Here is a 24131-nt window from a genome sequence, read left to right as displayed (position 1 = left end):
GAAGTGATCCTCGGCGGAGGCGTTGCCATGGCAGCGGCCAGGCACGCTGTTGGGTGGAAGGAAGATGGCGGTGACCGGCTGGTTGGAGAGTCTGCGGGCGGCGGAGAAGACTGCGCTGCTGCAGGACGGTAATTGAGGGCCACCCCTCCCAGCCCCGCGCGAGCTCCCCCGTCCCTTCTCTCCAGGGTCCGGCCCCCTGGCCCTGGGAAGAACCTCCGAGTCTAGGTCAGCAGAGCTGGAAGGACCTCAGCTATCAGCCAGTCCAGCTTCTGCTTTTGCAGATGAGGAAACTGAGGCCCAGAGAGTTGACGGGGTGTCTCTGGACACCCACTTGTGTTCCCTACACTATCTCGCTCCGCTCTGAGTTTTGTTGCTAATAAATATTGCTCTCGCATTTGTGATAACATTTGCTTCTCATTGATGTCCTGAGAGGCTGGTTAATTTCCCACCCCATCTTACTGACTTAACTTGTAGCCCAGTTTGGGAAGACCACACCTCTTCCCCACTCGGTTCTCATTGGCACCTCTGGCAAAGATACCGCGTCTCAGTGATACAATTGAATCTTGACCTGGGAGTTCTTAATCTGGGAGTTCTGTTGCCCGTGGCAGCCTGGTGTTATGGGACAACTGGGTTCTAGTCCCATTCTGCTATTAATTCACCATGGACTCTCCAGTTACTCCCTTTACTTGTTTGGGTCTCGTTTTCCTCATTGTAACATGAGTGGGTTGGCTACCACTATTATCTCTGAGGTCCTTTCCAGCCTTGTTTTTTGTAAAGTGAATCGCTACATGTACTCGCTGTCTTTATGGAAAATAGAACAAGGGGCAAAGGTTGCTTCTGGAAGTGTGAGCACAGGGGTATGCAATCCTAGCATTGTTCCATACTAGAATTGTTCAGTATAGGCCTCCTGTGCTTCTAGATCCTTTCCTGGACTCTCTTGGCAGCCAGTGTGAATTAGGTCTGAATTTCTGAGGCTTTAAAAGTAAACTGTGGGAATCATATCCACGAGTAGAGGTCAGCAGGAAATCCTGGGGTTTGTGGAAATTAAAGTTAGCTGCTCATTTGTTCTTAAATACAACATTTAAGGAGGCTTCCAGGTGCCAAGCTCTGTTTTAGAACAGTTGAGAAAATACTTGTTTTCTCTAGAGTTCAAAGTATTCAAGAAAAAGACATGTAAATATATAATAGAATGTGTCCAATGAGTTTGGACTCTTGTATAAAAGCATGAGAGCATGAAAATGGAAATGACTGTCTCTTTGAAGGAAGACCCAATAGAAGAGGTGATATTTCTAGATGCTAAGGAGTTAGTAAGTGTTTGCTACACAGAAAAAATAAAAGCTATTTGAGGAAAGGATAAAGGCATGGAGATGTGAAAGTATATGTCTGGCTACTCCAGTGGTAACAAAACCAATGGTGTGAAAGTATTCCTCCAGTTAGTGGTAACAAACCACCTACATTGTGTCAGTAGATGGTAGGATACAAGAATGAATAAAAGGGTCCCCTTTCTCAAGGAGCAATAAGAGGAAGTGGTGGGGGGCTGGGGATATGGCCTAGTGGCAAGAGTGCTTGCCTTGTATACATGAAGCCCTGGGTTTCGATTCCCCAGCACCACATATACAGAAAATGGCCAGAAGTGGCGCTGTGGCTCAAGTGGCAGAGTGCTAGCCTTGAGCAAAAAGAAGCCAGGGACAGTGCTCAGGCCCTGAGTTCAAGGCCCAGGACTGGACAAAAAAAAATCCCTTTTAAAAAAAAAAGAGGAAGTGGTGGAAAAAGAAGGGAAAATGCAGATAATTTGCTGCATACTTTGATTTCTTTATGTTGTTCAGAGGATTTTGGATATTATCTCATAGGACAGAGGAATTTTGTTTCTGTTGTGGCTAAAAATTACATACCAGGTTTATGCCTGTAATCCTAACTACTCAGGAGGCTTAGATCTGAGGATCATGGTTCAAAGCCAGCCCAGGCAGGAAAGTCCATGACACTCTAATCTCTAATAACCACCAGAAAACTGGAAGTGGCACTGTGGCTCAAGTGGTAGAGCACTAGCCTTGAGCTAAAGAGCTCAGGGATAGCACCCAGGCCCCCAAGTTCAAGCCCCACAAACCACACACACAAAAAATACATACCATATTTTAATAAAAAAAATTTTTTTTTTTTGGCCAGTCCTGGGCCTTGGACTCAGGGCCTGAGCACTGTCCCTGGCTTCTTCCCGCTCAAGGCTAGCACTCTGCCACTTGAGCCACAGCGCCACTTCTGGCCATTTTCTGTATATGTGGTGCTGGGGAATTGAACCCAGGGCCTCATGTATACGAGGCAAGCACTCTTGCCATTAGGCCATATCCCCAACCCCTTCTTTTTTTTTTTTTTTTTTTTTTGCCAGTCCTGGGGCTTGGGACTCAGGGGCTGAGCACTGTCCCTGGCAATTTTTTTTTCTCAAGGCTAGCACTCTACCACTTGAGCCATGGCACCATTCTGGCTTTTTCTGTTTATGTGGTGCTGAGGAATTGAAGCCAGGACTTCATGCATGCTAGGCAAGCACTCTACTGCTAAGCCACATTCCCAGCCCCTCCTGTTTGTCATTTTTGCTCACAGTGTCTCTCTACTACTTGATCACACTTCATACTTCTAATCTAGCCTTGTTTGTTTGTTGTGCTAGTCCTAGGGCTTGTACTTGGGGCCTGGGTGCTGTTTCTGAGCATTTATGCTCAAGACTAGTACTCTACCACTTGAGACACAACTCCATTTTTGGATTTTTGGTGGTTAATTGGAGATAAAAATCTCATAGACTTTTCTGCCCCAGCTGGCTTTGAACCTTGATCCTCAGATTTTAGCTGCCTGAATAAATAACTAGGGTTACTGGCTTGAGGCATTGGTGCCTCCAGCCTTTTGCTGGTTAATTGGAGCTAAGAGTCTCTGAAACTTTTCTATCTGGGTTGGCAGATCTCATTTTTACTATTTTCAGCTATGTACTTCAGTAGAATTAAGTACATTCACATTGGTTTACAGTCATTACCACCATCCATCTCCAGAATCTTTTCACCTTCTTCAACTGACACTCTAGGCCCATTAATTACTGACACACCATTCTCATGTCTCCCCAGCCTCTGGCAACCACCATTCTATTTTCTGTCTCTTAGGATTTTTTTTTTTTTTGGTTAGTGTGGGTCTTGAACTCAGGGCTTGGGCAGCTTTTTTGCTCAAGGCTAGCACTCTGCCACTTTGAGCCACAGTGGCACTTTTGGTTTTCTGGTGATTAATTGGAGATAAGAGTCTCACAGACTTTCTTGCCCAAGCTGGCTTTGAACTGTAATCCTCAGATCTCAGCCTCCTGAGTAGCTAGGATTACCGGCATGAGCCAACGGTGCCTGGCTTTTTCTTTTTCTTTCTTTTCTCACATTGCATTTTTTTAAATTGAGTTTAAGTTACTACATATATTTCACAGTACACATTTTAACCTTCATAATAATGAAAGTCCTTCTACTCTACACAGCTTACAAACTCTATGAACTTTAAAAATAAAGCCATTTCTTCCAATTCAGGTGATATGTACATTTCTTTCATCAGCTCCCTCTTTCTCTCTCATTCCCTCCTTCCCATCATTGCCCCTGAGTTGCTTAGTTCACTTTCATCAATGTCCCATGTTGCTGATGGGCCCCTCTGCTATATGTATTTTTTTTAACCTCCTTTCCACTCATTTGTGCCCTCCTCCCAGCTTCCCTCAGATGTGCTTGTGTATACCCTGTATATGAGGTAGGTAATAGAGAGAGTCATCAAAAAATAATAGGACAATTTCAGAAGAATTCCTTTGTTTCCTTATCTTTGGTGTTCTAAGAGGTGCTTGGGTCTTACTATTTGGTGCTTTTCTCCCAAGGCTATCCTCTTTTGTTCTCACTGTATTTTTGGCATCTTGAGACCTGTTTACTTTATTATATCTTGTTGCATTTTAAATCTAATACCCACATATCAAGGAGACTATATGCCTTTTGTCTCTCTGTTCTTGGCTTGTCTCACTCCACATGATTTGTTCTAGCTCCATCCATTTCCCAGCGAATGCCATTACTTTATTCTTTCTAATGGCAGTGTAGAATTCCATTGTATATAGGTACCACATTTTTTGGATGCAGTCCTCTGTAGTGGGGCATCTGGGTTGTTTCCATATCTTGGCTATTGTGAATGGTGCAGCAATGAACATGGAAGTGCAGGTGTATCCTGGTTCCTGTTGCCTAGGGTAGATGTCTAGGAGTGGTATGGCTGGGTCGTAGGGTATGTCTATGTTTAATTTTTTGAGGAACCTCCAGGCTCCAGAGTTGCTGTACTAGTTTATATTCCCACCAGTAGCATAGTAGGGCCCCTCTTTTTTTTTTTTTTTTTTTCAGCCAGTCCTGGGCCTTGGACTCAGGGCCTGAGCACTGTCCCTGGCTTCTTTTTGCTCAAGGCACTCTGCCACTCTGCCACTTGAGCCACAGAGCCACTTCTGGCCATTTTCTGGATATATGATGCTGGGGAATTGAACCCAGGGCTTCATGTATAAGAGGCAAGCACTCTTGCCACTAGGCCATATCCCCAGCCAGGGCTCATCTTTTTCCACATCCTCGACCTGGCTTTTTCTTATGAATTTAATCTAGAAAAAAAAAACGTTGATACTAGGGTAAAAGGCTTCACCCTTGCTAGGAAGCACTTTATCACTTGAGGCACACCACCAGCCCTTTTTGCTTTACTCATTTTTTTTTTCCAGATAGGTTCTTGAAGTTTTTTCCCTCAGGTTATGATTATTATACTTATTCCTATCTATGTGGTTGTATCATAGGTATACACCACCATGCCCAACTTTTTGTTGAGATGAGAATCTTGCTATATTTTTTTGTTCAGAGTGGCTTTGAATTGTATTCTTCTGAATATGCTAGGCCCTCAGTATTTGACTTTTGGGACTGGCTTAGTTCATATAGCATAATGTCTTCAAAATTCAGCCATGCTGCATTGTGTCAGAATTTCCTTCTTATAAAGTTGAATAATATCTCATTATGTATGTTTGTTTACCAATACCCTCCCCCCCCAATTTTGATTATTCATTTGTTGATGGACACTTGGGTTGACTATTGAATAACGAGCTTTGAATATGAGCATATAAATACTTGCTCACTCCCTTTAGTCACAGGACAATATTTAAACAAATAGCTCATCAGCCAAGGTTATGTTAAGTTCTTTGATAGGAGCATCACAAAATCATGTTAGGTTTTTTTTTGTTGTTTGTTTTTGCCAGCACTGGGGCCTGGACTCAGGGCCTGAGCACTGTCCCTGGCTGCTTTTTGCTCAAGGCTAGCACTCTACCTCTTGAGCCACACCGCTACTTACAGCTTTTTCTGTGTATGTGGTGCTGAGGAATCGAACCCAAGGCTTCGTGCATGCTGACAAGCACTCTACCACTAAGCCACATTCCCAGCCCCTGGTTTGTTTGCCCTGTTTTGTTTTTTTTTCCAAACCTAAAATGAATACATTAACAATCATGTGGGTATGCCTTGTCAAAACCACCTGTAGATTTGCCTCTGGAGGATATAAAGCATAAAATGGTAATCACTGACTAGAAACATGTCCTGTAAACCCTTAGAACAATGTTCTACCTTACAAAAAAAAAATTTTTTTTTTCAATTATGGGGCTTGAACTCAGGACCTGAGTGCTGTCCCTGAACTCCTTTCACTCAAGGCTAGTGCTCTTCCCTTTGAGCTGCAGCACGACTTCCAGTTTTCTGATGGTTAATTAGAAACTTAATGGTTAATTCTGATGGTTGATTGGAAAGCCTCACAGACTTTCCTGCCTGGGCTGGCTTTGAACCACGATCCTCAGATCTCAGCCTCCTGAACAGCTGGGATTACAGGTGTGAACCACCAGTGCCAAGTTCTTACGAATGTTTAAAGCCATACAAATTATCTTCCTTTAGTTATTGGAGCTTGAGCTTCAAGAATGGACTCTGGGGCTGGGGATATAGCCTAGTGGCAAGAGTGCCTGCCTCGGATACATGAGGCCCTAGGTTCGATTCCCCAGCACCACATATACAGAAAACGGCCAGAAGCGGCGCTGTGGCTCAAGTGGCAGAGTGCTAGCCTTGAGCGGGAAGAAGCCAGGGACAGTGCTCAGGCCCTGAGTCCAAGGCCCAGGACTGGCCAAAAAAAAAAAAAAGAATGGACTCTGGCCTCAGATGAATTTAAGCCCCATCTGTTATTACTAGCTTTACAAGCTTGGGCAGATTGAATGATCTTTAAGCCTTTTTCCTCATCTGTGAAGTATAAGCAATGAGACAGATTATTGTGAAAATTAAATTCAGTAAGATTTGTAAAGTTTCTGGTTGTTAGTAAGTGCTGCATCCTTCCTGGACTCAAGATAGTAAGGACAGACACCTGCAGCTCTTCACAAGCAACAACTTGTACCCCTCTCCTGACAGGAGAACCTCTCAGACCCCTGTGGCGCCAAATGATTAAGGGCGGTAGAATCAAGTGTCTGCTGAAAGGCCATGCAAATTTGAGGACAAGTTTCACTGAAATACAAATTAGGAATGATTCAAGAGGACTGCCTTAGAAGGGTGAATTAGACAGGGATTGGCTATGTTATGACTCTTTATTTTTGGTGGTACTGAAGCAAACCCTGGGCTCTACACTTCATAGGCAAGAGCTGTACTACTTGGTCCCCTTATTCTTGAAGCTCATGTAGTAGAATGTGTCCACGGTGTGTAAGCACCCCTTTATTAGTCTGAGGAATCCACTTCTACCTACTTACCGGTCTGTAAATAGAAGAAATTACATAATCACTCCTAAGCAAATGTTCATGACTGTGCCTTATGGGTAGAGAAACTGGGCTAGGTGATTCCCTTGAGTTCTTTTTTTTCACTGCATGCATCAGTGTTTGTTTATTCTTTCAGTCAGTATTTGATTAAACTCCCAATTATCTGCAAGGTACTCTTCATGGTTTTAGGGAAACAAAACAGGTCCAGGGGTAAAACCCTTTCTATCCAGTATAAAAGATAGCAGTTATCAAAGAATCACATAAGTAGATGCAAAGTCATAGTGAACGTGCATGTCTGGAAGAGACTGCACGAGGATACCATCCTGTGGTTCAGTGACAGGAATGGCTTAGGGATGAGTGGAAGAAGACAGTGATAGCATAGCTGGAGGGAGGCTGCAGTTGGGAAGTTCAGCTCCACATCCTGAGCACCATAGGCTTGTTTTCAGGAGCTTGTTTCTAAGATACGCATATTACTTATTTCAGATGCTTTGAAGTGCCTTGGTGGTATTTGGCAAGTCTGCTACTGTGATATGCAAATAAGAGAGGTGCAGATTAGGAAGTGATTATTTCTGCCCAGGTGGCTAAAGATGTAGTTAAGGAAGACTTCCTAGTGGAAGTGACAGTCAAGCTGGATTTTGGAGGGTGAGGAAGAGTTCCACAGTTAGGAAGAAGTATAGGGTTGTGGAGGAAACAGTCTAGCAAAGGCCTTTCAAAGAAAAGAAGCGAGCCCCAGGAGGTGCTTTAAAGCAATGGTGGGTGATAATTGGCAAAGAGTTCAGTGGAGGATTGGCAGGGTTTCTCAGTTCTCCCAGGGCTGCTGGTGTTTTCTGGGTCTGCTCCTTGACCTGCAAGGAAGAAAGCAGGTGGGGGGAGGAGGGACTTTGAGGTAAAGCGCTCTCTGCTTTGTGCATAGGGAGACGGAAGGTGCACTATTTGTTCCCAGACGGGAAGGAAATGGCTGAAGAATATGATGAGAAGACAAGTGAACTACTTGGTAAGTCACAGGCTCCCATTGAGGACCTAGAAACGCAGGGGCTGATCTAAGCCCAGTTGAAAGTTCCTAGTCTTAGGCTTGGGGGAGGAGCCCAGCACCTACGTGCTAACCAGAGGAGACTTTAGGTTCATGGACATTATTGTTCCCCGAGCATTGTCTGGACACTGGAAGTAGAGTTGGAGTCCTTTTGACCGGCTCTCAGATAAATGAGGGGATGAGTGATTCTTCTAACCTGGGAGTGGGGATGTAGAGACTGTTGGAAAAAACCTTCCTGGAGAAGGTGGTATTGAAGTGGGCCTTGTATCTGAGTAGGGCAAGGGCTGGCTTTCACTGCGGGCTTTTTACTTTGTTGCTTTGCTTTCTGAAGCCACAGCTGAGTCAAACAAGCATCACAGGCAGCGGCTTCTGATCTTGCCTCCAAGGCAACACTTAAATAAGACCCTCATTTTAAGTGAATGAATCAAAGGGAATAAAAATGGTGACTTTGCAGCAGTGCCATTTTTATTCCTCCCGGTTTTTCCTTGAAGAAAAGGCTCATGAATAGGGGTTCCAGCTCAGATTTCTGGGAATTCTTTGATTTGTCCATTCTCTGTTCCCAGGTATGGTGGCCATCAGACTTCCTAGAGCTGGGTGACTGGCTGAGTGACCTGGGGCCTAAGGCTGTCAGCAGTGGGAGTTGGTCTCTTTATTAAGTTCCATCTGAAATGCTAAGTTCAATGATGGAATTCTGGGCTTGGGTATTTTCTTGCCATTATTCTTGACTTTAATTTCTTCCTGGGCCTGATCGACAGGTAGTATTGGTGAGGGAATTTCTTTTTCCTTCTTTCTGACAGCTCATAAATGTCTAGAACCGACAACATGGATTATACTGGTTTGCATTCTCTTAGTCTCCAGTCTCAAAATGTGTGTCCTGCGCATGTTCAGTTGCAGAGTGAAGTGTTGATCCCTTCTTATTATGAGCTGCTTGGGCTCTGGTCCCAATTGGTTTAGTCTGGTGCTATTAAAAATCTTGATGTGTTTAGCATATGACACTGATTTGGTGGAAACCAATACAGTAGTAATATCCTCACAATGCTTTGTAATTTATAGTGTTCCCAGGGGGTGACAGCCTTGGAATGCCTAACAGGGGAGAACTTATGAAAGCAGAGGTCACGTGGGCTAACCACCATCGTAGCCCAGCTAGTGGGGTTGCAGCTCCTAGGCCCAGCCTTGGGTGTCTCCTCTCCTCTCCACGCAGAGCAAAGAAAGCAGCTATAGCTGCCAGGGTGCGCGCACACACACACACACACACACACACACACACACACACACACAAAACCAAGCCTCTTTGTTGTGCTTGGATGTGAAATTAATATGAAAAGTAAGTCCAGGTTTTCGCATTTGTAGTAGTATCCCACACTAACCTGTCACTTCTTCCAGTGGTAGCAGAGGATAAACCATGGCTTCCAAACTCCATTTTTTTAACAGCAGGAATGGAAGACAATGTTGGTAAGGGAGTACCAGTTGGCTAAAATTTACCTAACAATGACATTAGCACCCTTCTCTGACTGGGCACCATGCCAAATGTTGGGCATGAATTATCTTATATAGTTGTCTCCATTAAAAAGCCTTCAGTATTGTTGCCCCATTTTGTAATTGAATAAACAGAAACTCAAGGAAGTTAGGTACCTTGTTCAGAGTTACACGGCTGATTTGTATCTGAACGTTTAGTTCTGTCCTATTAAGAGCCTGTGCTTTATCATACAAGAATATAGTGTTGAGGGTTGAGAATACTCTAGCCCAACCGTCTTTATTTCTTACTAAATTTTTCTTTCTTCAGAATGATCGCTTTGTGGGGATTGATGGGCAACAAGGAATACCCCACTCTACCCCGCCCCAGCTGTCCTTGCAAAAATATTGCTCATTATAAATTCTTTTTTGAAACAGAGTCTTGCTATGTTGCTCAAGCTGCCTTCAAAGTCCTGGGCCCAAGGAGCCCTTCTGCTTTAGTTTCCCAAGAAGCTAAGACCTCAGGTGCTTGCCTCTGTGCTGGGCTATTAATTTTTTTCCTCCAAATTTGCTTTATATAATTGGATGAATATAAATAAATGAACAGAAATTTAAGCAAGATACATGTAACAATTAAAAAAATGAAATTCTTTCAATTTTGGGCTGTTAATTTTTGAGCATAAAGAATCCCAAGGACCTGAGGGGAGGTGGCTTTTGCCTGTGCATATTATGAAGTAAAATAAGGACATGGGTTTTGTGGCAGTAAATACAAAAAGTTTCCATTTTTCCAGCTAATATCCAAATTTGATAATTGATCAAACTAGTTTTGTGTTAGAAAAGCTCCAAGTAATTTACTGAGGAAGAATTGCTAATAATAGGTGTGCATCTGTCTGGGACAGAGTTTTCCAGTCAGTGTTAATAAGCATGTTAGTGTCATCTTTTTTCTACCCTCTGAGGGGCTATTCATTCCCACCCCCCACAACGAATGCTGTATGTATTCATAGAGGAAAAAACTGAAGGGCCTGTAACAATGATCGGAACATCAAACCGGCCCCAGAAGAACACAGCATGTCCAGGGGGGCAGAGGCTGAAGGGCAGGCCATCCCCCAGCGATTACATTCGGATTACCGCTTAATCTGCTTTGGTATTTGACCGCCAGCCTAACCACCACAGACCGCATTTGGAGGATATTGAGCACTTTCATCCCCAGGCACTTGAGCGGCTTTATAAATGACCCACTCGATTCCCTTCAGCCTCCTCAGGGATGGGCCACGGCAGCTGTTTAATAGCCACATAGCAATGTTGCAGTGTTTTAGGGCAGAAAAGAAGAATCCTGCATCCAGTTTAAGCTGCAGGGAGTATTTAGGAAAGGGGAATGTAATTATCCACATTGGAAGTGGGCCAGACCTTAGAGCTTTGGGGAAAGAGGCCTTTAGGACCTCTACTTTCTAGCCCACCTGAAAGATGGGGCCTCTTTCAACAGTCTGGGACATCAGCTTGCTTCCTGCTGACTTAGGAAAAAGCCCCCAGGCGCTGCTTCCTTCATATATTCCCAGTCAGACCCTTTACAGTGTCGTTGAAAGTCTCCTTTCCAAGGTCTGGCCCTGGCTCCGGCAGGGAGAGATGGCAGGCTCCTGGGGAGCTGCCTTACATACACCAGTTTGGATTTACCATCTAATCAAATCAGAATGACAGCAGGTGGAAGCAGTCTTCTGTTGCCTCGGGAGCTGTCCTTGAGTACAGGAACAAAGACAGGGACAAGAAAGACAAGACAAAGTGTATCTTTGCACTTGTGCGCTCCTACCCACATGCATGGGAAAAGTCAGGAACGGTCACCCAAGTTGGGTATTATTGCCTGACCGCTGCCAACAAAGAACTAAATTCCCAAGGGGTTAAAAGTGATCATAAAGCCAGGCAGCCAAGAGCGCCAGTCTCCTTTGACCCATGTGGCTTTCAAGGTGAGAAGTGAGGAAGCCAGCAGCAAGGGGGGTTCTGAGTCCTTGGGAACCTTAGTGTGGAGAGCCCAGCATTCCTTGGAGTAGAAGAGTGGGTAGGAAATCCTGGGGTGGCTATTGGTAATGTGCCTGGCCATACCAGCTTCACACAGCCAACGATTACAGAGGTCTCTCACTTCTCTAGCCCCAACTAGCTAGGTATTCCTCAGTTACTTTTTTTTTTTTTTTTGACAACCAAAGCTTATCATTTAGAGGCTGAAAGGAGACAGCCTACTGAAAGAAACCTTTCAGATTTTGTTGTTGGTCTTGAACTCTGGGCCTGGGCGCTGTCCCCGAGCTCTTCAGCTCAAGGCTAGTGCTCTACCACTTGAGCCACAGTGCCACTTCCAATTTTTTCTGGTGGTTAGTTAGAAATAAGAGTCTCATGGACTTTCCTGCCCAGGCTGGCATTGAACCACAATCCTCAGATTTCAGCCTCCTGAATAGCTAGGATTACAGGCATCCGTTGGTGCCCAGCCTTTCTAAATATTATATATACTTAATTGCTACTTTAGATTATAGTTTAGCCTTTTATCGCTGATTCACTGACTGGATTTGGGGTTAGAATACTTTAATTTTATTGTCTATTTTTTCTTTTCCTTTTTTTGGTATCAGTACTGGGACTTGAACTCAGGGCCTCACACTCTCCCCTAGCCTTTTCATTGAAGGCACTCTACTTAAGGTATACCTGTATACTGGCCTTTTCTGGTTAATTGGAGGTAAGAGTCACGCAGACATTTTTGACTTGGCTGGCTTCAAATCACAATCCTCAGATTTTATCCTCCTGATTAGCTATGATTACAGACAGGCATGAGCTACTAGCTTCTGGCTTGTTTGTTTTGAGACAGAGTCTTACTGTATAGGCCAGTCTGGCCTTGAACTCAGTGATCCTCCTGCCTCTGCCTCCCAAGTGTTGGGCATGCCCAGTACTTGGCAAAAGAGACCTGGATTTTAACTGTGGCTTTTGCAAATTAATTTCTGTCCCCTAGTAAGTATTAGTAATGGTTAATGACAAAAACACAGGAGGAAAATGCTGTCTTTTATTTTAAGATATAGGCATTGGACTAGACATTTTCTAAACGAACTCCACCCTTAAAATGTGTGCTTTAATTATAGCAGTGACATGGGATGAGGGGTATTTGCTTGCCCTTGCACTAAGTGGTCCCAAGTGCTTTTGTAGTTCTGCCCTTCCATGTGGACGGTCCGGATCCTATTGTCAGTATGCCCAGGGAAACAGTAATTTCCTGCCTTATTTATTGAACACATAACTTTTTTTTTCTCCCCTGTGGGACCTGGTATCTAACCAGGGCCTCACAATGCTAGATATGGGCTCTACCACTGAGCTACATCCTCGGTACATACAGCATTTTATGTATGGATTGATGAGGAACAGGGAAGAGAGCTGTTCTTACAGTACGGGAGCTGAGTACATGATCTTGTTGCAGTAAGCTGCTGCTCAGAGATATTTGTCACTTCTAAGTTTGTGACTATGACAGGCCCCCAGAAGACTGTCTTCTAGTTAAGTGAGGTATTATAGTAAAAAGACTTGAATGTACTTCTGGTCACAGATCATTCGCTTAAGAAAGTATTTGTGGGGGTGAAAGTTGCCTATAAAGCACATTTCCAAGTTTTACTCTTCCTTATTAATTTTCATTATAAACTTGGAAATGTGTTTCTCAGGAGAATTTTTGGCCCTAAGATGTAATAAAATCACACTGCAGAATGCAGCAGACCTTATAAAAGCACATATTCAAGGGAAAATTCTAATTTTACTGCACACTTTGTGCTTGGCTTGTATGCTTTCCATACAGCAGTGAGGGTGTGCAGGGTTGGCACATGCGCTCAGGGCTAGAAGCAGACGGTCTGCTGGCCTGCCACTGAATATCTCACTGGAGCCACCATGCCTACCCCATCCCCCCTAAAATGAGGACACACTTGGGAGCACCCACTATAGCACATGAGGAACTTCCTGAGCTGGTCAGCTTCTTGAGATGGCTCCTGGAGGCTAGTGGTCTTCAGCAAGGTTGGTGTTTGCTGAAGGATACCCTAAGATGTCAGTTTCAGGGGTTCCAGATGCATCAGGACAGGAAGGACTGAAGGTGCCTCGAGAGGTCCTCCGCCCTGATGGACTGCATGACAGCTGTCATTTGGATAGGGCTGAGCCACGCTGAGGAAAATCCTGTGGGGATTCCTTGGATGAGCCACTAGTTACTTGCATTATAAAGTTGCAAATGCAAATGATTTCCATTTTACAAAACATTGGATGTTCCATAAATAGTGAATTTAAAATACAATCTTTAGGGGATGGGAATGTGGCTTAGTGGTAGAGTGCTTGCCTAGCATGCATGAAGCCCTGTTTTTGATTCCTCAGCACCACATATATGGAAAAAAGCTGGAAGTGGTGCTGTGGCTCAAGTGGCAGAGTGCTAGCCTTGAGCAAAAAGAAGCCAGGGACAGTGCTCAGGCCCTAAGTCCAAGCCCCAGGACTGGCAAAAAGATAAATAAACAAATATATATGTACATATATATGTATGTATATATACATATATATATATATATATATATATATATATATATATATATATATCACCTGAGATTTGTTTGCTTTCTTTGTGTCAGTGCTGGAGATTGATCCCTGGTCTTATGCATGCTAGACAAGAACTCTGCTATTTAACTATACCTCTAGGCCATGATTTCATATAAATAATCTTTTCAGGTATTTTTTTTAAGCCAAGTATACCTGAAATGAGTGAAGTTTATATTTCTTTCTTTCTTCTTCTGGTTGGTTATGGGGCTTGACACTGTCTTTGAGCTTTTTCTCTCAAGGCTAATTCTCTACCACTTTGAGCCATAGTACCACTTCTGGTTTTCTGGTGGTTAATTGGAGATAAGAGTTTCATGGCTTTCCTATCTGGGCTGGCTTTGAACTGTGATCCTTGTATCTCAGCCTCTTGAGTAGTTTAGGATTACAGATGTGAGCCACTGGCACCTGGCTTGAATTTTATATTTCAAATTTCTAAATCATGACACAAAACTGCTGAACAGCTTTCATACTTCATTTTTTACACATTTTTAGAGGGGAAAATGCATCTAAATTTCATTTTGGGAATCCAGACTTTCCCATTATGTGAAATTGTATTTGTCAACCCATCATCGTTTCCTGCCATACCTTAGAGGTTTTGGGTTCCCCTTCACTCCTCTGAAAGCTTCCTTTCGATTCCTTTTGTCTGGACATCCATGAGATGGGCTTTGCAGGTTGTCAGATACTGAAATGCTCTAGGAGGATTTCACAGGTTGTATGGTTCCTGCAAATGAACAGGCTCAGGGCACAGACCAAAGCTCTGTATCCCATTTCAATGACCTGATGGCATGCTGGAGCCTCAGCAGAAAACAGCAGAGATCCTTTCTTCACCATAATCCCATTGCTTGCTTCTCTCCCCAGTGAGAAAGTGGCGTATGAAAAGTACCCTGGGAGCCTTGGGCCAGTGGCAGCTTGAAGTGGGAGAGCCAGCGCCTCCAGGAGCAGGAAGCCTGGGGCCCGAGCTTATCAAGGAAAGCAATGCCAATGTATGTCCATCTGTCCTGGTGTCTTGTGGGGGCTGGGAGAGATGTCTGGCCTCTCAGGGCAGGGAGGATTACTTGTTCCTTCCTCCTCCAGAGTGCCCACCTGGCCACACTCTGTTGGAATGCCTTAAGGGTGAGCCTCAGAGGGGAGTTTCGGAGAAGAGCTCAGGGTCACCATCTGGCCTGAGGTGGAACTTTGAGGGTGGGAGTCATCCCTTCCCACAACTTCCTCAGGACCAGTCATGAGTTGGAGTTGCCTTCTGCAGCCTATCTTCATGCGCAAGGATACCAAGATGAGTTTTCAGTGGCGGATTCGCAATCTCCCCTACCCGAAAGATGTGTATAGTGTCTGCGTGGCCCCCAAGGAGCGCTGCATCATTGTCAAAACCACCAACAAAAAGTGAGTAGCACTGTAGTCTGCTTGTGCATGAATGGTGGGGGGGGGTCAGGTTCTAGATTGCTCCTTACCCCAGAAGTCAGAGCCGCCTCCTTCCCCTAGTGTGAGCAAGGAAGGCCAGCTGACCTAAACCCCAGGGGCACCTGAGAGTGGAAGCGCTTCCTCCGTGCTGCAGTCCTTTGCATAAAGCAGTCAGCTTCACAACTTGGTAGAATGAATGAGGGCATGAGGGAATCACGTGGACATTAACTTTGACCTCAGATATTCTGTCCTAAGGGAATTGAGACTGTGGCTTCCTCTTGGCCTGTTGACAGCACTGTCAGAGCTGGCGTGGAAGCACACCTACTGGAGGTGGGAGTTAGGGGGTTTTACAGCACTGGGTGGGCAGCAGTAACTCTGATCCCTGCCTGGACTAAAGGAAAGTGGGCAGGTGCTATGGAAGTCTTTGCAGTCTATTTCAGAAGGGCCACTCAACTACTCTTTTCTGTCTGCTAGTGGAATGGCAGCTTGTGGGGGCTGAGAAGAAATGAGTCCATTTCAGCCTAGGCCAGAAGGATTACAGATCAAGTCAACTCCAGATTGGGGCATTGAGATGGGTTTTTCCAAGTTACCCAGTCACAGCTGTGAAGCTTACCCAGCCTGTCTCATGGGGTACTAAGCCCATTGGTTGGAGATAGGAGACAGAAGGACCCAGTTCCTGTCCTCCTCAGTCTGTGTGTTCTAGTCCCCCCTCCCCTCTTTTCTCAGGTCCATGAGGCTCACAGGGAATCAGGGCCACTCCTAGCCTCTTCAGTGCAGCCCTGGGTTCTGCCCTCCTTTCATGACCCCCATACCCCATCACTTTGGCAGGGTTTAGGGGACAGGGAAAAGGGCGGAGATGAATGAATTAATTTCAGGGTTATTGCTGTACATACAACCAGCAGCCCCTGCAGTGTGCCTTGTCTATAAATATAAAGTCATAATAATAAGAGTTTGCGTTTGTAAAGCACATTGAAGCCCTCAGATAAAAGGCAGTTTATCCCTGTTATTGTTCTCATCATTAACAGGAGTCAGTGCCTAAAGTGGAATTTAGCAATTTCAGACAACAGAGAAATTGCCTGTAGGAAAACAAACTCCATACTTCAGCAAGCATTCCCTGGCGGAAGAGGCCCTGGGTCCAAACTGGGAACAAAAGTGCTTCTGATAGCACTTGAATCTGCAGCTTAGCACTTTGTGGATCTGGCTGCTGCCTACTGTTTGTCCCCCAGAGGTCACTGTGGAATACAGATATCAGGCAGAAATGTGATTACCAGGGACTGAAAAAAGAAAGGCTAGCTAGCTCACCAAAAAATTCATCTGCGGGCAGATCCTCTGGGCCCCATCTCCTGGATGCTACCAGCCATAGGTGGCGCTGTTAGCCTGAGGCTCCATGTCTAGAAGCCCGTTCCCATACCCAAGGGAGAGGGGGAGGTGTCTTTTCTTTTTCTTTTTAATGCCAAGATGGGAGTGATGCCCTGGAGGACAAAGTTTTCCAGAGGGAAAAGGAATATTTAATCTATTTATTTGTTGGTTATGGGGCTTGAACGCAAGGCCTGGGCGCTATCCCTGCCCCCGCACCTCTTAGTGCCCCAAGGCTAGCACTCTACCACTTGAACCATAGCACCACTTCAGCTTTTCAGTGGTTAATTGGAGATACGAGTCTCCCAGGGACTTTGCTTCCCCAGGCTGGCTTTGAACTACGAACCTCATATCTTAGCCTCCTGAGTAGGTAGGCATGAGCCACTGGCACCCAGCTATGAAGGGAGTTTGTTTTGTTTTGTTTTGTTTTGTTTTGTTGCCAGTCCTGGGGCTTAAACTCAGGGCCTAAGCACTGTCCCTGGCTTCTTTTTGCTATCCCTGCCCCCGCACCTCTTAGTGCCCCAAGGCTAGCACTCTATCACTTGAGCCACAGTGCCACTTCTGGCCATTTTCTGTATACGTGGTGCTGGGGAATCGAACCCAGGGCTTCATGTATACAAGGCAAGCACTCTTGCCACTAGGCCATGTCCCCAGCCCTAAAGGGAATATTTTAGTACCCACATTGGAACCTACACTGAGCCAATCTCTGTTCTAGTGTCCCAGCCTGGCTTATTTCTGCCCCTGCAGGTCCCTCTGTTAAGAGGTAAGCCTGAGAGGCCAACCAAGACCTTTGAGAAGCTCTTTCCTGAGTCTGGTGGCATTTTCACCTTCTGCCTTTGACTACTATTCTTTTGGGCAGTGGTTAGCTTTTTCAGAATACCTTAAAAAATTTGTTTCCTGATTACCACATCATCCAGAGGTGGGAAGGATCCATATTTTTATTCTTTTGTGTGTGTATGTGTGTGTGCACACGCATACACTTGTGTTGGTACTGGGACTTGAACTTAGAGCCTTGAGTTCCTGCTTGGCTTTTTTTTCCCCCCTCAGTCCTAGAGCTTGAACTCAGGGGCCTGGGCACTGTCCCTGAGCTGCTTTTGCTCAAGGCTAGCACTCTACCACTCACAGTGCCACTTCCGGATTTTTCTATGTATGTGGTGCTGCAGAATAGACCAGGGCTTCATGCATGCTAGGCAAGCACTCTACTGCTCAGCCACATTCCCAGACCCTGCTTGGCTTTTTCACTCATGGCTGACCCTACCACTAGAGCCATACTCCAGTTCAGGCCTTTTGCTGGTTGGTTGGATATAGGAGTCTTTTATATTTAACTGCCTCAGCTGGCTTCAAACTTTACTTCTAAGCCTCTTCTCCCCCCCCCCCCCCCCCCCAGTTTGGACTCAGGGCCTGAGCATAATCCCTGGCTTCTTTTTGCTCAAGGCTAGCACACTACCCTCTTGAGTCACAGCGCCACTCGAGGTTTTTCTATGTGGGGCTGTGGAATCAAACGCAGGGCTTTGTGCATGCAAGGCAAGCACTCTACCGCTCAGCCATATTCCCAGCCCACTTGTAAACCTTTTGAGTAGCTAGGATTACAGGCATGAGCCACTGGCACTGGGCTCTATGTTTTTATTTTGGTGTTATATATTAATGGTTGTATAACTGTATGAAGAAAGTAAGCATGGTGAACTGACCTCTCTAAAGGAGATAAGTACCTTCTCTCTCAACACTCAGATATCTGCAGTGTTTGCTGTACTGTTGCACTTTTCTCTGGTTTCAACTTTTCCTCACCTGAAGGGTCCATGACCAACTTTTCCTCACCTGAAGGGTCCTGACCAAAGCCAAACCAAGTTGCTTTTTCCAAGCTGGTCTTGTCACCGAAGAACTGGGTTGGCCACTTTGCTTGAAGGAATTGATTCTAGTGTGATATGTCCTCAGATATTAGGGAAGGAAGAATGTACTTTCCAGGATTCTGTTGTGGCACCATCTGGTTCTGACAAAGAATATGTAGGAAGAAGGGAGTGGGGAGATGTTGGCTTAAGTCTGGCCTCCTCCATGTATCATCTGTAGTACTTGGATTTCCTCATCTATGTTGGGAACATGCTTATAGCTACCTCACAGATTGTTTGGTGACATCAGGTAGATACACTCATCCCATGAAATAGCCAGCTGAAAGCAGATCTTCAATGTTTTTGTTTTGTTTTGTTTTGTTTTGTTTTTGCCAGTCCTGGGGCTTGAACTCAGGGCCTGAGCACTGTCCCTGGCTTCTTTTTGCTCAAGGCTAGCACTGTAACCACTTGAGCCACAGCGCCACTTCTGGCTTTTTCTATATATGTGGTGCTGAGGAATCGAACCCAGGGTTTCATTTATTCGAGGCAACTACTAGGCCATATTCCCAGGTCTTTAATGTTTCTTTAGAAAATGGAATCTGAAGAGCTTGGCTGATTTTGACATGGATGATACTGTCACCATGGCAGGTGTTAATAGGAATCACTAGAAAAAAGGATTCTGTGGCTAGATAAGTTTAGGATAGTTGGACTTCACAGGATTGATTCCCTTTATTAAACTGAGAGCCCTGAGTATGTATATGTACACTGTGACTCTGTCAAGGGCTATGGGGGTAAAAGTGACTTGTTTGCCCAGAGCTTGAGCATTAAGATTTTCCTCCTGCTGATCTCAAAGCTAGAAACTTCTCTGGATAAGCAAGGTAGAGTTGTAGGGTGGGGCCCATATGACTGTCCACAGCAGCCCTTCCACTGCCTTCCATAAGAGAAGAGAATTTGGAGAAACTGAGGCCCAGAAGTTAAACAGCCTGCCCTGGGACCACAGAGGGGCAGGGCCAGGAGTCCTTGCAGGCATTCACTTTTGTGTCTCTGTGTGTATGCCAGTACCGGGGCTTGAGCTCAGGGCCTGGGTGCTGTCCTTGAGCTTTTTCTCTGCTCAAGACTAGCACTTTGACACTTGAGCCACAGAAAAACTTGGGTTTTTTGGTAGTTAATTGGAGATAAAAATCTTGCAGATGTCCCTTGTTTGAACCTTGATCCTCAGAGCTCAGCATCCTGAGTAGCTAGGATTATAGGTGTGAGCCTTTTGAGGACTTTGGCCATTCAAAAAAACATGGCTCTAGTGCTTGTTAGATAGTGTCCCGGGGAGCTGCTGAGTGGTAAGACCCTAGGGATCCAACCTCCCCTCATTGGTATCTGCCCCTACATGGACAGATGCAGGAAGTCTAAACCAAGAACACAGAAGTGGACAAGTGAGGAGATTTGAGGAACTTCCTTTTTAGTAAGGCTTCTCCATGTACTAGTTTTGTGGCTGGGGCAACCTATCATCTCTCCTTTGCCTCAGTTTCTTCTTCTGTAAAGGTATAATGCAAGTAGCAGCATGAGAAGGTTATTTTGATGGTTAAATGTGTCTAGAGTAGTACTTTGCACCAAACAAGCATTACAAAAGAAAGGTCAGATGGATGTGGTCCATGTCTATAATGCCAGTATTTGGGAAGAAAGGCAGGAGGATATTGAGGTCAAGGCCAACTGAGAACTGGGATGTAGCTAAGTGGTAAAGCATGTGTTTAACATGTGTGAGGTCCTGGGTTTCAATCTTCAGCATCAGGAAAAAAAAGTCATCTTTCAATGTGTGGCTGCAACTAACAGGATGGAGAAAGTCAGATCTTCCCTCCCTTGAACACCTGCAAAAGCCTGGGAATTACTCTGCTGTAAGGTTTATCTTTTAGCATTAACCAAAACAGTGCCTGTGTAGACAAGGGTAAGTTTTTGTTTCTTCATCTTTAGATTCCCAACTCACACATCTGGACATGGAGGTGCTTACAATCCCAGTACTGAGGAGGCTGAGGCTGGAGGATTGGGAGTTTTGAGACCAGCCTGGGTTACCTAGTGAGACCCTTTCTCAAAAACAAAAACCAACAAAGTACACCCATTTCAAGCCCTAGGACATCATTAAGGACTAACATTGAGCATTCCAATTTTTCAGGAAACAGGTTCTTCCCTTGTGCATGTGTCGGTGAGAAAGTCAAGTGCAGATTGTGGTGGTGGTAACCCCCTAGGCTGGGGGAATAGAGCTGAGGAGTGGGTTGGCTGCCCCTTGCCTCCTTTGAGCCTTCGCTGTCAGAAGCCTCTAAGGAGAGGTTGTTTAACCTCACCCAATAAACTAAATCCATCACAATAGAGTCCAAACAAAGCTGACCCTCTGTTTTTTTTGATGCTGGGGTTCCCTAGGCTGGTGGTAGGTGGAGGATGTGGAGTCTAGCAAGCAGGCACCTCAGGCTTTCTTTCTCAGATCCTGATGTTGCCTTTGAGGCCAAGCCTTGAGATTTTTTTTTTCCCCCTCCTCCTGAACTGGCCCAGCCAGGGGAGTGGGTGGAGTGTTCCTCTCCTGGTTTTGCTTTTTGTGTATATTTGCCAGGAAGATGTTAACACTTCCTAACAAGCCTTTGTGTTCACCTAATCTCTGCTGTTTAACCTTTGACTCCCCCTATTATCAGTGTCTGCCACCTTTGCTAGCTAGACCAAGGGCCCCAGGAAGAGCCCTCAGTGGCTGGCTAGGAAGAGGATGTGGCAGGCATTCCTCTGGGTTGCAGGCAGATGGATCGCCTTTCCCTGGGGCAGAGCTTTGGAAAAGAAAGCAACTTGCGATGCCATTAGGTTCTCCCAGCCCCCACTCCTTTTGAACTGTCAGCCTTTAAGTAAACATTCTTTTCCTGCCTAGGGTCCCAACACCTTGGTGGGGAGTGGGGAACCTGGGAGGAGAGGGGCCCCAGAGTCTCTGCTGAACCTAGGGATTTGGGCTGGGAGGACTGGGGCAGAAGTACTGCATTGATGTCATCTCTGAGTCCCCAGGGCATCAGGGGCTTTTGAAGTGGACTTGAGGTAGCTGTCACCACAAGGGCCAGGCCCCTCTGAAGTATTAAAAGCCCATCCTCTCCAGGGCCCTCACTTGAGTTTGTTTGTACCTGCCGGAGGCGTTTCCCTTTGCAGCCCACACAACCTCTGGAGCAGAAAGTGATGGCTTTGCCCAAGTGACAGGTCTGGCAGGCCCTGGCCAGGGCCCGGGCCACACTTCCACCTAGGACAATGCCAAATGGGCCTATTGTTAGAGCAGAGAGGGGGCTTCCTTTGTGTGCTCTGACCCTTCCTCACACCTCACTGACAACTTCAGAGAAAACATATAGGACATTTTGCCCCTCTGAGCCTGTGTTCCCTCTTGGCAAAGGGTCAGATTCGCTGAAAAATCCAGTTATGTATATTATGGGCTTGGTATTACTATCTGGTTTTTAGTTAAAGAGAACCCCCCGCCCCTCCAAAAAAAAACCCTACATTACAAGAAGCGAGTGCAGGTGTGTGAAAGTGGAGTGGTGGGTCCCCCAGGCCAGTGAAGGGGGTCTGGAGCCTGAAACCCAGCTTCTGTGACAAATCACATGCTTTCTTCTCCCAGGGATATTTTTCCTTGTGGGTGTGTTTTTCTCTAGCTTAGAAAGCAGAGTCATACTAACAGAGCCTTGAAAGGAAAAGGTAGATACAGCCTTCGGAGGAAGTCTCATCCCCAGCTTTGGGCAAGGCCAAACAAAGGTCTTTTTGTCCTGTCCCTCTTTAGGCACCTATTTCATTTCCCAGTGACCTTAATGAGGCTTGAGGTACAGAGGAGGCCCAAGCTACCTGAGTTCTTTGTGTGTTCCAGGAAGTCTCCCTGCCTAGGGAATCCCCAGCCTTGCAGTGTGAGCCCTTGTGCCCCTGCTGTATCACAGAATTATACCTGGCTCTGCTTTCCTTCTGTTAAACTGGCTGAAAGGCTGGCCTTCTTTTTCCAGGGCCACTGAGCTCTAAAATTGGTATTTTAATAAAACACTGCTGTTTTAACTAGTTTCTGTCCATGTGAAAAGTGTGAGTGTGGGACTCCGTAAAAGCTTGTTGGCCAAGAGCCTAGCAGCCAACCAACTGTTGGGGTCACCTGGGTCAGCTTGCCGGGTGCCCCAGTAGCCCTTTGGTATCCCCACAGGTACTACAAGAAGTTCTCCATTCCTGACTTAGACAGATTCCAGCTACCTCTGGATGATTCCTTGCTGAGCTTTGCTCATGCCAACTGCACCCTGATCATCTCTGTAAGATTTACACAGACTTCCTGGCCTCTGCCCTGGGGAGAGGTTCTTCTTTCTCCATCCACAACATCTCCCAGACATCCCCATCCCCTGGAGTACGTGCTGGAGAACAATCTCCCAGTCTGCTGAGGAAGAACAGGGTGGGTCAGGGAAGAGCCAAGTTACACAAGTCAAAGCTGCAAGAAGAGAGGAGGGCTGGGCATATGGCCTAGTGGCAAGAGTGCTTGCCTCCTATACATGAAGCCCCAGGTTCAGTTCCTCAGCACCACATATACAGAAAACAGCCGTAAATGGCGCTGTGGCTCAAGTGGTAGAGTGCTATCCTTGAGCAAAAAGAAGCCAGGGACAGTGCTCAGGCCCTGAGTCCAAGCCCCAGGACTGGCAAAAAAAGAAAAAAGAAGACAGACGAGTGGTAGGAATCCCAGGATTTGGGTTCTGGTCCTATCCTGCCCTATCACCTAAGTAAATCATTCAGCCAGTTTCCCAATATGTAATACGGGAAAAGAAGGAACTCTAGGGTGCATGGAAGAGGTGGGGGCGGGGGAGTACTGAATTATATCTTCTTCCTGGTTCCGTCCACAGTATCAGAAGCCAAAGGAGGTCATGGTGGCCGAATCAGAGCTACACAAGGAGCTGAAGAAGGTAAAGACTGCCCACAGCAGTGAAGGGGACTGTAAGACCCAGTAGCTGGCCCTGAACTTGTGCCTCTAGTGTGGAGGATGTTGTAAAACCTCTAGGCTTGCGCCTTTCTGAAACAGGGCAGCTGCCTCCTAGGAGCTAAGCAGAATACATCACAGTGGCATGGGACACTCCTAGCCCCTGCTTGTGGGCACACTTCCTGAGTAAAGTCATTCTAAGTCATTGCAGATGGACTGCTTTTTTGTTTCACCTGGGTATGTTTCACCTGGCCCTGGGCCTGGGCCTGGGCCTTGCTGGCTTTCTTCAGGAGGCTGCTGGTATGGTGCTTTCTCTCCCATCCTGGGGACCTTCAACACAAAACCTTCTACCTAAAAGGAAGAGAGCAAGGCAGGGTACCAACCTATCCTCAGGAAATCTGGGGTGGAGGTGCCCTATGCTACTGGGCTTTTGTGGGTGCCTAAGGAGAAACTCCTTAAGGTAGGTGTGGGTTAGGGGAAGTAAAAAAAAGACAAGCACTTTAGAAACTGCATGGAGCACTTTAAAGCACTGTAATAAGCCAGAATAAGGGTTACAGTGTTGCCAAGGGCAAGTGAATAAGCATCACCCACAGAAGCTTAGCACCCTAGCAGCTTGGAGCTCTACTGTAGTCCCCATTCCATACCATGCCACAGGTGACACTCCTGTCTCAAAAAAAAAAAAAAGAAGAGCTAAAAAGGGTGGCGGGTCATTATAGGACTTCCTAACGAAACCTTTGTTCTTTGGGGCTCAGAGCCTTGATGCTGGTTTTGTCCCGACCT

At 45.8% G+C, this 24131-nt stretch overlaps 1 protein-coding gene across 4 annotated transcripts; it reads left to right on the top strand.

The window, feature by feature from the left end:
• Positions 1 to 5: 5 nt before the first annotated feature.
• Positions 6 to 23561, top strand: Dpcd (deleted in primary ciliary dyskinesia homolog (mouse)). 4 transcript variants are annotated; one of them, XM_048338404.1, is made up of 6 exons: positions 6 to 128; positions 7689 to 7769; positions 14694 to 14818; positions 15082 to 15215; positions 22596 to 22698; positions 23278 to 23561. In XM_048338404.1, the coding sequence occupies exons 1-6, from the start codon at positions 65 to 67 to the stop codon at positions 23380 to 23382; spliced, it is 612 nt and encodes a 203-aa protein (XP_048194361.1). In that variant the 5' UTR covers positions 6 to 64; the 3' UTR covers positions 23383 to 23561. The 4 variants fall into 4 exon arrangements, with proteins under 4 accessions (XP_048194361.1, XP_048194362.1, XP_048194363.1 ...); XM_048338405.1 differs by lacking the exon at positions 7689 to 7769 and having other exon boundaries at positions 28 to 128; XM_048338406.1 differs by lacking the exon at positions 14694 to 14818 and having other exon boundaries at positions 31 to 128; positions 15041 to 15215.
• The last annotated feature ends 570 nt before the right edge of the window (positions 23562 to 24131 follow it).

The sequence above is a fragment of the Perognathus longimembris genome, chromosome 2 (assembly GCF_023159225.1).
Source record: "Perognathus longimembris pacificus isolate PPM17 chromosome 2, ASM2315922v1, whole genome shotgun sequence".
Lineage (NCBI taxonomy): Eukaryota > Metazoa > Chordata > Mammalia > Rodentia > Heteromyidae > Perognathus > Perognathus longimembris.
Note: the sequence above shows the minus strand (reverse complement) of the source record. Positions and strands in the feature narration are given on the sequence as shown.

What these genes read in the sequence shown, in the direction of transcription:
- Dpcd (XM_048338404.1), top strand. Translation starts at nt 65, where the DNA reads ATGGCGGTGACCGGCTGGTTGGAGAGTCTGCGGGCGGCGGAGAAGACT. An exon ending in TCAAGGAAAGCAATGCCAAT is followed by an intron (nt 14,819 to 15,081) that starts GTATGTCCATCT and finishes TGCCTTCTGCAG; the next exon opens with CCTATCTTCATGCGCAAGGA. An exon ending in GTCAAAACCACCAACAAAAA is followed by an intron (nt 15,216 to 22,595) that starts GTGAGTAGCACT and finishes GTATCCCCACAG; the next exon opens with GTACTACAAGAAGTTCTCCA.